This window comes from Pholcus phalangioides, unplaced genomic scaffold (genome assembly GCF_987345545.1).
Source record: "Pholcus phalangioides strain wild (caught in Gottingen) unplaced genomic scaffold, Ppha-v1.0 ptg000007l_1, whole genome shotgun sequence".
Taxonomy (NCBI): domain Eukaryota; kingdom Metazoa; phylum Arthropoda; class Arachnida; order Araneae; family Pholcidae; genus Pholcus; species Pholcus phalangioides.
In genome coordinates, this window is record NW_028301600.1 from 63,518,018 (window position 1) to 63,530,103 (window position 12,086).

The following is a 12,086-nucleotide window of genomic DNA, read 5'->3' on the forward strand; positions in this document are numbered from 1 at the left end:
CAGAAAAAATTCAAGGTAATACTTTGTTGATGCTTTTGCAAAAAATTGAAAGACATTAGTAACAGTTGAACCAGACATATATCTTCTGTTATAAGGTTGTTACATGCCACATAACAATATTTACTTTTAATGGTCAATAAGGGATTGTAATTGTTTACAAAATCCTAGAATCATCTTATATTTTAAGCCATTATATAGTGTTATTAATTTTAGTTAAAACCTACATTCTATTTCCCAGTTCTTTTTTAATTTTATGTTCTGGAGTTAACTTATCAAGAATAAAGAAAATTAGGTAACTTTTCTATTTTCAAGAAATGACATATGCCTAAAACAAATTGCAACTTCTTTCCCCCCCCCCCACACACACACATTTTTTTTTTTCATTTCCTCATATATGTATATGAAATGTGAGTGCATATATATATATATATATATATATGCAAAAACATAGCATGTCAAAAGCAGCATATAAACGCAAGTGAAATAGTAAGAAATTTTATTTGTCACTTCAAACTGGATGGTATAAAATAACTGATCAAAATGTCTGAAATCAAAGCCAAGAAACTCCTATAAAAGTCTATTCAATTAACCTAATGTGATAGCATATACATCAGGTTGTTTTTACAGTAGATTATTTTCCTCTATATGCATGGCTCTTTTATTGAATTCAATTTTCTTTCAAAAAAGGAACAACTAAACTTTAAATCAGGAGTGTCCAATCCATGCCCACATACACAGACATGACAACATTGGCTTACAGCTTATCAGTAATGATGAACGTTCAGCTTTGCCATGGTGGGGGGAATACTCCCCTAGGACAACATAATCATAGTGCAATAAAAAAGAAACTCAAAAATTTAATTTTTTTTATTTTGATTGAAAGTTCATTAAATACAGCACCTCATTGGCACTGGAATGTAGAAGGCTCAGCCCACATGACCCCCCTGAAGCAACTTTCCGAGGTCGCAGAGTCTCTAATAATTCATGAACATTCAATGCAATCTCAACCTGCATATGCACTTGTGGGCCGTATATATACGGACGTCTTGAAACCCTAGACCCCCATCCCTGTTTTCTTCATATCAGAACTCTTAGGGCACCTATGATAAAACATTCTTTCAGACACAAGTTCCCCGAGCTCGACCATGCACTATGCAAATGAAGCCGGGTCCGCACCTGCCGAAAAAAAACCTATCCTCTCAACAACCTTTAACCACTCAAAAACATATTTTTAGCCCACAGCATGGGGCGGTTTTGACGGAAAACAGGATTTTGAGTGTTTGGGCATTGAGTAGAGCGACAGGTTCAGATGCAGCTTTACAGATTACCTTCCAGCACAGACAAAACAGATCACCTCCCAGTTTGTCTTCTGTCGAACTCTCTCACGTGCACATACGAATTCAATGTTACAGTAAAGATTGATGGAATTATAATAAAATAAAATAAGTGAAACGCCACAAGAAACTCAAAGTCCTGATTTTTTTTAAAACCTATTTCCATGGTATTGAGAGTGTCTCCTGTAGCTTCGTAATTTATTGCGGCCATCTGTAGAAACTACGGACAATCTGTAGCAGTTGACAACTCTGCATACAGCACAAATCAGATATTAATGCAACTTGACAAGCACTTTTATACATACACACAAATACTGTTCTACTTAAATAGTTTCATGTAAATTTAGAGCTTATTTTGTCTATTTTGTTCCTACTTACAGACATGGTAATACTGGTATGAAGTCTCTCAGTAGTGATGAATATTGGCCTTTATCAGGGAGATGGGCATCCTATTTGGACAACATAACTATTGGAAAAAAAACTATTTGAACAGATTTTAATTTTTTTTCAATTAAAAAATTTAAGATTTTAAGTTTCATTTAAAATACAGCCTCATATAGTCACTGAAATCTAGGGGCTCAGGTTACTTGAAGGAACCCTTCCTCAAGAAACTTTGCAAGGTTGCAGAGTCCTTCAGCAATTCATAAATGCTCACAACACAAGTTCTACATGTTAGCAATGCTACTTCAAGATAAACACAGGGAAAACATAGAAATCCTTACTGAACACAAAATTATATAGCCTTCAATTATATAAATTTTCTGTTGATTGGTCCTGAAACTGGTTATTGTTGAAATTGCAGATCCAGAACCATCCTAACCATATGCAGTAATCAGTGTAAAAACAACCACAGGTCCCTTTACAGAGTGAATATCACAATAACCTTATATTTTTCAGATTTTTTTCATGTCCTGATATTAGATGTTTATTATTTGCCTTATCATTAAAATAGGCTGGACTGATTCGTGAGCTTGTCACCCTGTTTCTTTTTAATTAGACTCAAAGGTTGTGTCACAAGACTCTTAATGATGAATGATACATAAATTTGATCATTCACTCTTTCCCAATCTGATGTTTGCCTTATCTCAAATCTTCCTTTCTGTCACACACACATAAACATTTTTCGATGCACCATAGCTAGCTGTCAAAGATCAACACACACAAAAAAGTACTGCAAGAAACTTAAAGATGATTTTTTTAGGGGCAGGGAGAAAATCTGAAGAAAAAACTCCGTAGTATTGGGCAGATTTCCCAAAGTTCCCTAGTTGAGTGCTGCCATCTCTAGGAAGTACAGTCAATCTGTAGCAGTTGGTAAGTCTGCACTTAAAATAGTAAATTTGGCTTTAACATGCTCTCATCAGCTATAATTTACATTTGAAATGCAGTCCAAAACAGTTTTTCTTCTTCAAATGCATCCCAGAAAACCAAAAGATTGGACACTAGGGTGGAACGAATTTTTTTTTTCGAAATTGCCATTGTAATAGAATTCAAAATATGCCTTTATGTGAAGAAATGCCATTCCTAATTTTTTTCCCCAAAATTCAAACTTCTTGAGGTTCCTCATCGCCCCTAAAGTTTTAAGCACTTGTGGAATTCTGTAACATGACACTGCGGAGGAGGCTTTCCTATTCCCCTGAACACACGATTTGTTCAGTGACCTCGATGTTTTTCCCTTGTTTTCAGTATTCACTTGCAATCTTACCAGGGTTTAAGCTATGGTTGCATTTTTCGCAAAATGCGAAAGAAAATCGTGGAATACGAAAGAAGTGATAGCCATTTTTGCAAAAATGCGTACAGGAGGTACGGAACGAGTAAACATCCAACCATTAATCATAGCATTAGCATTGTAGCATTTTGCTAAAGCTTTTCTCCCCATTTTCGCTTTTTTGTGAAAGGAATTTTTTTATCTAGCTTAAACCCTGAATCTTACCCCTCAAATAAGAGGGTGTATAACAGTCAAAATAATGACCAGAAGCTTTTATCGTCGTGACATTGTAGGAAATCCTAAAGAGTTGGATTCTCAGGTCTTGCCCACCTATGGCGATGCTATACTTTGTTATTTGCTGACTCAACGCAATACAAAGGCAGAACAATCAAGAAAAGATCCAGCTATTGCAGACATTCTTGAAATTATTGTGCCAAAGATAGAAAATATTTGGAAAACTGCTTCAATTCCTACGTTTGCTCATCAACGGATAAACAAAATTTTCAAAGACTTTTACTGTAAATACAAGAATCTTCAGAAAAATATGAAAGTGATGTGTGTATATATATATATACGTATATGTATATATATATATATATAAGAATGCTTTTTAAGAATGCGAATAATAAAATGGTAATAAATAAAATATTGATAATAAAATATTCTCATAAAATGAGAATGCTTTTTTAAAAATTAACTTCGTTTATGTTTAAAAAGATTTTTATAATGTGTACTTAGACTTTTTGATCGACATTTTGGGTCTGTGAGGAATCTCGAGATATTAAAACATTTTCCTAGATTTTGGTATAAGTGCTTAAAACCTTCAAAGGCATCTTTTGAATATTAAGGCAACATCAATTTCCAAAAAAAAGTGAAAAAACACCCTTTTTCGTTCCACCCTACTGGACACTCCTGCTTTAAATTTTCGGCTTGGGGCAGGGTTTCATTATTATACATATTATAAATAGTTTTTAATATTAAACCAAAAAGTAGTCATTACAAAGTTATCTGTAGATTCTTTGATTTTTGTAAATTATGTTTGAAAGCTACATAAGAATTTCTCCATAAGTTGGTTTTTTACTATGAGTAGCTTATGAAAAAGACGAAAGAAATGCATGTGCATTAGGAAAGTGACCATACAAAAAGTATCAGATTCTTCTTTCCAAAGCAATTACAGACAAATATATTCCTTCTACATACTATAAACACATCTATGATTTCCTTCAGAAATGAGGAAAAGGACAACATATACACAACATACAAATATGTAGACTAAAATCTTGGTAATGTCTGTTCATTAAAACATGGAATGTCAATTAACAAATAAATAGAAAACTTCTCAAGTAAAGTGACATCCAATAAAAAAAAACAAAAAAAACATTGCATATTCCATAAATTCATCACAGTAAACAGTTTACAACTATAAAAAAAAAGAAGAAAAAAAACTAGTACAGAAATTTGAAAGCTACACCAAAATATTGAAAAGAGCAAAATGGGACGAGTTCGAGACATTTTATTCATAACAAAACAATAGAATTTTTTAATTAATTAACTATGATAATATTTTTACATACATGACATACTGTACAAAAAAATTTACAATGATTATTCATTTGTATTGAATTGATTAATTACAGATTTAAAGAAATATGAAGCTTTTAATGAACAGTCTTTTTGAGTTGAAAGTTTTTTTTTAAATTCATAGCTGCAGCCATTAATTTTTTAAAATCAAATGAAAACTATCAATTTTTCTTTTTCAATCAAGTGAAGAATCTAAGACCACAAACAACTAAAAATTTTTCAATGAATAACTCAGAGTCCAAGACAGCAATATGGGCAGCTCTACCTATCAATGAATTGGCACTACTAGGCAGAACATGATGAACATCATACCTTAAAAATGATATTTCTGGTTTCTGAATAATTGGTTGAATAAGATTGCTGACCATTTCACGATACACAATACCTAAAATAAAAAAAAACCACTTTCAGTGAATGCAAAGTCAAAATTATCAACAGCTAATGAATGCAAGCAACAAGAAGTACAGTGTTACTTTCTGAGATCCACTGGACCCCTCCTCATACAAAAGCTCTTAAAACTCTTGGAAAGATACTATTTATTACTCTTTAAGAGGATCAGAGTTGAATATCAAATTAGTTGACAAGTTTACTGATACAGAAGGAAGTATATCAATTGCAAACATGACCGCCTTGAAACTCCTAGGCATGCTTTCAACCAAGTTCTGATATGCTTAGCCACTTACCAGTTTTGCCTGTACAAAAATCATATCATTAGCCCTTATATATATAAGGCAACATAATCAAACCCCATGAATAAAAAAACACAAAAATTTATTTTTTCTATTTTTTTAAAATTTTTTAATTAATTTTTTTAATCACACTATTTCAATATCCTATAAGATTGACTTGAATCAAAGCAAAAATGACAAATAACCTGAGAACAAAAATAATTGAGAGCCAAAACAGTGTACTTAGCAACCATAGATAATTCTTTTGTCTCTTCACAATATACCTGTATATTACATTTTTTTTTCTTGGTCTTCCAAAGTCTAGCCTGTCAACTCTTTGCCTCAATGCACAGCCAATTACGAAGATACACAAGTTTTTTTAAGAATGACACTTCTTTGAGATAACTTTCAAAAGCACAGTGCAAAACGTGTAAATTACAAGGTTCAATGTAAATAAGTCGAAGTGAACTGGATGGTTTTAGTACATTGCCCATCCTTTTTTAAAGGGATTTGTTTATATTTCAATACCAGCAAGATCATTTTTGAAAAATGAAGACTTTCATTTCTAGCTCTTTGCAGAACTTGTAAACATTGCTTATGTCTCTGCATGGCCTAAAAATACAGAAGACAATCAAATGCTATTGGGCAGCATCAGTCACAAAACCTGAAATAGAACTGTATCCAACTGCTTTATTATGCAAATTTTTTGTTTCACCTATATACAAAATGTGCACCATATTTTTGAATGATGAACGGTGGTTACTGTACAATGAATTGTCCAAGGCCATGAAGTTTTTTCTATCCAGATAGAAGTTTTTAATGATTACTGAAATTGACGCATGAGTTTTTGAACCCTCAAACTAAGCAAAAGAAAAACTAATAAACCACATAGCCCACATAAACCCCCTAAATAACCTAAATATATTGTATAAAAAATACACAACTTTTGCTTAGGCAGAATCATTAATTGCAATCTACTATGTTTGTATTATTTGGCAATATTTTAATCCCCTTTTCATTTAAGAAAAAATACACGAATTTTGCTGATACGATTTGATAAAAAATAGAAAAAGTAGGATAAAACCTAGAAAGTAAAACAAAAGTAATACAAGTGGAAGCCCTGAGATATGCCATCCTGACCATAAGCAGATAAAGGCTCCTTGTATGGGGCACGAATCACTGAGTTTGTGTATAGTGAATGAAGAGGGGGAGGATAATTTCAATTTCCACCCTCCTGCCCATGCTAATGATTTATTAATTAATGGTGGCAGCAATGGAGGTTGTCACCCCCTCTGTACCCGCCTATGGCCGGGGCCTGATGAACATGAAATATTGGAAGATTTATTTTCTAATTTCCCCCCTCCACAAAAGAAAATTTCTAATAATACCATTTTTGTAGATTTTTTGAACATAGTTATTTCTTACTGATTTAGCATTGCATACATGAGTTAGAGAAAAAATTTATCAAAAATCAAATAACTTAAAAAAATATATATCTTGATAGTAAATGATATGTGGCATCTGCTAAAAAAAAGTTATGTTGATGAAAACAGTGCAAAAAAATTAATAAAAAGAAGCAATGTCATGTAATGCAAGATGTTCAAGTGAGGAATCAGGTGATATCACTGTTTTTTGATAGAGAAAATCGGTGGTAGCTGGAAAATTGTTTATCCAGCTCTACTGACCATGGAACTATCTACGATTAGTCTTCTTTCCTCCTTGTTTGCCAACAGAAAGCAATGTCGGAATTCACTCAAGCATACTTGCTTGCAAAATCGTTTCTACCATGCCTGCTGATGTCTACATCTAATAACAAAAATTACACATGCACCATATTCACTAAATCAACAATGGCAATTTGAACTCGACATAACATCAGATTTCAGATACGTTGTGTATGAGCATCCACTAAACCGGCACCGCCAATTTCAACTCGATGTAAGGAGATTAGATTTCCTCAATACATTGTGCACGTGCATTAGCTAAATCGGCATTGCAATGTTAGACATCTGAATGAACGATACATTGCCGTGTTCAAACTCATGAAATCGGGATATGAATGTGGGACCGTACATCAATATCAGTGGCGTATTATAAATCGATACATCACCCAGTTCACCCAAGAGTTTTAATGGAATCAAAAGATAGTCCCATCAATGATTAGTGCTTTGATGAGCACCTTTATAGAATAGATACTTGTCTAAAACAAAATATTATTTCAGTCTCTTAACATTTCATTTTATACAGACTACAGTGTATATTCAAAAGACATCTTAATTTATAATAAAAAATTATTATAATAAAACTTTTTATATTAAATATAAAATTAATGCTTGCAATAAAAATTGCATCTCCACTGAAAAATCAAGCTTCAGTGGCTAGATATCCATCACAGCATTTTTTCTACTTTGTATTATACATTTTTTACTCCATAACAAAATTTTTATAAAATGATTTCATATCTATTTTTTATACAAATCTTGTAGAAAAATTTAAAATAAAAATTTCTTTCATAAACCTATATCTAAGATTTTCAGTTCTACCTTGTAAAGATGAATCTTTCAGAGCTGATTTGCACATTTCAATTCTTGCAGAGTGAAGTGGAACATATCGATCTTGAGATGATCCAAACAATAGAATATTTTGAAAGTACTCCAACCCTATTTGAATAAAAATTATTTATGGTCCCATATTCTTGATTTCCATATAACATTAAAAATAAATGTTATGTGAATGAATAGGCGAAACAGAGACAAAAACTTGAATTTATATTCTCCAAAAATTAATGCCAAGAGTGCTGGAAGTAAAAAATATTATATATATATTTCCTTAATTTAGTACTGTACCTTTGCTTTTACTGAGTTTATACAAAAATGTCTGTCTTGGATCTGATGCATCTTTCATTGACAACTGAAGTAGTGAACCTGATTTTTTCCATTTCTGCATGAACCACATTCCTAAAAGAAATTTCAGATTATTTTGAATACAGTGGAACAGCAATCATCTAAAATAAGAGGATGAACCAAAATTGGTTCAGACTCCAAGAATTTGACCACATCAATCCAGAATCTGAGCTAAATTAATTGGCTGAAGCAACTTAAATTTTGATGTCAAAGGCTAGCTCTGTAGGCCTGCAAGAAGTGCACAACCTCTGACCAGAATACAACCCACGAAAGATGTTCTAGAAAAAAATATATCTACACACACAAGATGTACACCTATGCTGCCTAAATCCTAAAAAAATTATTATTAATACAGGATACTGGGATCCCTACGGTAAACATGAGACGCAACCAAAAAATGGCTGAAAGTCAGTAAGGTTGTCATTTATCACTGAAAAATCACCAATGGCAGGAAATAAAGTGTTACTGCAAATCAAAATATGATTCACGAAATAAATGTTTAGTTTAACAAATATGAGATAAATATTTATATCATTATAATTATAAGCAAAGAATGAAAATTCAAGTTGATAATTCATTTGTTGAAAATTTGGAAAAAAAATGGGACAGTTTAAAAAACAATATTGAAACGGCAAAAATTGCTAAAAAATACGAGAATGTCCGGTAAAATACCAGTCATATGGTCATTCACTTTTGAAACCCACTTAAAGGTTTAATTAGCAATGTTTTATGTCTTCCAAAGTTTCATTTAAGAAGAAATGATACTTAAATTTTTCTAGTAAAGTTATATCAAATTTTGTGACTAAAATACTTGAATCAGATTGAAAACATTAACGATATATGTGAAAACTCATTGTACAACATAAACTAAGGCCATGGTCTTCAGAAAGGGAGGGCGACATAAAGTCAGAAAAATTATATTTCTCTAATATTCCAACAGAAACAGTTTCGTCGTACACATACTTGGGAATTCCATTTTCATCTTCTGGACAATTTCGGACAGCTAAAATCAAATTCATCTCCAAAGCAAAAAACGCAATAAGCTAAATCTGGCCGATTCTTATGTAGTCTAGGATTTCATCTATCAATATTGCATTTAGACTTTTTTCTGGTTGTATCAACTATTTCATATGGTGCACCAACTGAGCCCAGAATATTTGGATGATTTTGATGTGTTACATTTTTTTTCAAGAAAACTATTGCACTTCCCGCGAGATAAACTAAGTTATATAATTAGATGTGAATTTGGTCAACCAAGAATGTCCATATTACTCAGAAGTTTTGTTGGAATCTTAAAAATGCCAAACTACAGACTTCCAAGACCACCTTCTTCACCAATTGTTGGAAAATGCAAAACACTAGTTCAGTTCACTCCCAGATAGACATGACTGGCTTTTCTTCATGTAGAGAATATTCAACAATTGCCGATTGAGTTTTCTGAGAGAATCTATGGATCCAAACTTGTGATAAAATAACACATCACTAAAATTTTTTACATTCTATGTGGTCAAAGTTTACAGGTAGTCTCATCAAATGTATATAATTCTACATCATTTCCTGAATATAGGCCAGTAAAATTTAACTCTGGAATTGAATAATTTCTTCTGAATAATGATCTGAAATACAAGAGAGTTTTTGTCTAAATTTGACTTGGAATTTACATGAATGGAAAGGTGCTTCTCATTAACCCAGTTGAAAACTGTACATTTTGTAATAAAAATTCTCGAGACCTGGTCGCATGTTCTTTTTCACTGTAATGCTTACTCTCTCAGAGACCGTCCATCCCTTTGGGAAAGAGCGCAAACCATCCCAAGATGGTCTCTCTGGGCGGTCATGTCTGTCTGTCTGTGATGCTTACACATACTATCGGTCAAAATACTTAGACAAAAACTTGACACGTCAATGAATTTCTGAAACATTATGTGAAACTAACATTTCTATCTATTGGTTCTTGTATGATATGAAATTTAGAGATTGCTTTGAATTTTGACAGTTCAAGAACAAATGTTTTTCCCATCACCTTCATGTTTTTGAAGTCTTTTTATTTGTATCATCATTATTTTACATTGTTTATCAATAATGGTTGTATGTTGCAATCAGAAAATTGTGGAACTTATGAATTTTCTGAATTTTTACTTTTTTCACTGTAATTTTTTTACTTCTGTATTCGACAGTTCAAATTCAATCAATCAATTTTGTGTTTCAATCAATCAATGTTTTTTTTATCTGTGTTGTCACTGCCTTTTGCTAATGGTTTGTAACCAATGCATACAAATAAAATTATTATTATTATTACTGAAAGACTTTTACAAGGTCGAGATAAAAAAAAGGAGGATCATAGTGTTCAGAACATCTTTACATTTGTCCTAGTGTGACCATACTATATAATTTCTCTTCTCTCTTTCTTCCAGCTAGAGACCAAACTTTACGGAGTAGACCTGTTACATGCTAGTTTCATGCTCAAGGTTTTTTGGCGATTCCTCAAGTTCTCCTTCTACTGTCCTTTTCTACCTCAAGGCAATCACTTGATTGAATGACAATTAATTGATTTATCCTTTTTGTTGATTAAATTGATTCACCATTTATGTTTTGTATTGAAGAAGTGCTGCTACCTGTCTTTGAATTTGGAAGCAACAATTCAGTAGATTGTTTTTTGTGTATGTTTTACTGAATCAATACAGAAAAACAAAATGAAATACAGTTGAGCTACGTTACAAAGTCAAAAAATACAAAAATATTTTGTACTTAACAAATTTTGTATTAACCAACAAAATGGTGAATAGATTATGTCCAATGTGAAAAATATTCAATTCATATTAAGCAAAAACTATATTAGCATTAGCCCTATCTATCGGCAACTGTGTGAAACTCGAGATTTCCCTCTTTCTACCTATACATTATTCGATGAAAATAGATTAAAAGCTGAATAGTTATGATTTTTTTAATCACATGATTCTTTTTGAAACACCCTGTATATATACTCCCATTTTAGTATTAACTTTATAGAAAAATTTGCATTTTAAGTCCCCTCCTCCCAGGAAATATGTTTTTAGGCTATAAACTCAGTTTGGTACAGAAACTAAAATATTTTTTATTTAAAAATCTGTGTTACTGATTCTATGAGACACCAATACATTTGGAAGTTGGTAAATTGAAGAATTTTAGTTCAAGCAACAACTAATGATTTAAAATAGTTTTAATTGCATCAATATTTCTCACTCATACATCATTTCACTGTAGTCTGCTGAAGTTGAAAGATTATATCAGGAGTTCTTGAAGGTTATGTAAAAATACAATTTCTCAAAGCTCTGAAAATTTTGTTAATATGGAAACATCGGTACAAAGTATCTCATTATATATAAAAAAAAGATGCACTTGCATTGGTCTTCATGTGAAACTTAACTTACCCATATTAACAAGACCACTGTTGTTGTATAAAGTCCCTAAATGAGGTCCAGACAAAGAAAGAAAAGTATGCAATTTGGATAGATATGGTTTCATTTCAGTTCGAGTGAGTGCAGAACGTATAATAATATTTCCCAATGAGTGTCCAATAAAACTGTTAAAAGAACAATATACTTCAAAACAGGAATACAAAGTTTATAGTTTCATAACAAAATACAATAAAAAATAAATAAAAAACCAATGAAAATGAAAAATATTATAGAAATTTATATTTGTGGGGATTGGTGCCCCTTTAATTCCAAACAGCCAAACAGATTTCATAGACTACTGAAGATATCTGCTACAAAAGTAGGCAAAATGTTAAAAAAATAATAATTCCTGTTGACCACAGCTGTTTAGCTCAGAATTTCCTAACCAATAAGAGAATTATTTCGAATGTTGCTTGTGTAAAAAAAAACCTGCAAATTAATTTTTCAAAAATATTTTTATT

The 12,086-nt window shown here is 31.9% G+C and overlaps 1 protein-coding gene across 2 annotated transcripts in view; it reads right to left on the minus strand.

Moving 5' to 3' along the window:
- Window positions 1-4,533: 4,533 nt before the first annotated feature.
- LOC149085620 (protein FAM135A) overlaps window positions 4,534-12,086 on the minus strand; it is an 81,818-nt gene continuing 74,265 nt past the window's right edge. The window contains exons 18-21 of one of the 2 annotated variants that reach the window (XM_089233761.1): window positions 11,599-11,750; window positions 8,135-8,245; window positions 7,832-7,948; window positions 4,534-5,005 (exon numbers count right to left, since the gene is read on the minus strand). In XM_089233761.1, coding sequence (XP_089089887.1) covers window positions 4,800-5,005; window positions 7,832-7,948; window positions 8,135-8,245; window positions 11,599-11,750 — 586 coding nt within the window. In that variant the 3' untranslated portion in view covers window positions 4,534-4,799. The remainder of the gene's footprint in view (window positions 5,006-7,831; window positions 7,949-8,134; window positions 8,246-11,598; window positions 11,751-12,086) is intronic. The other variant, XM_089233760.1, reaches the window with a different exon arrangement.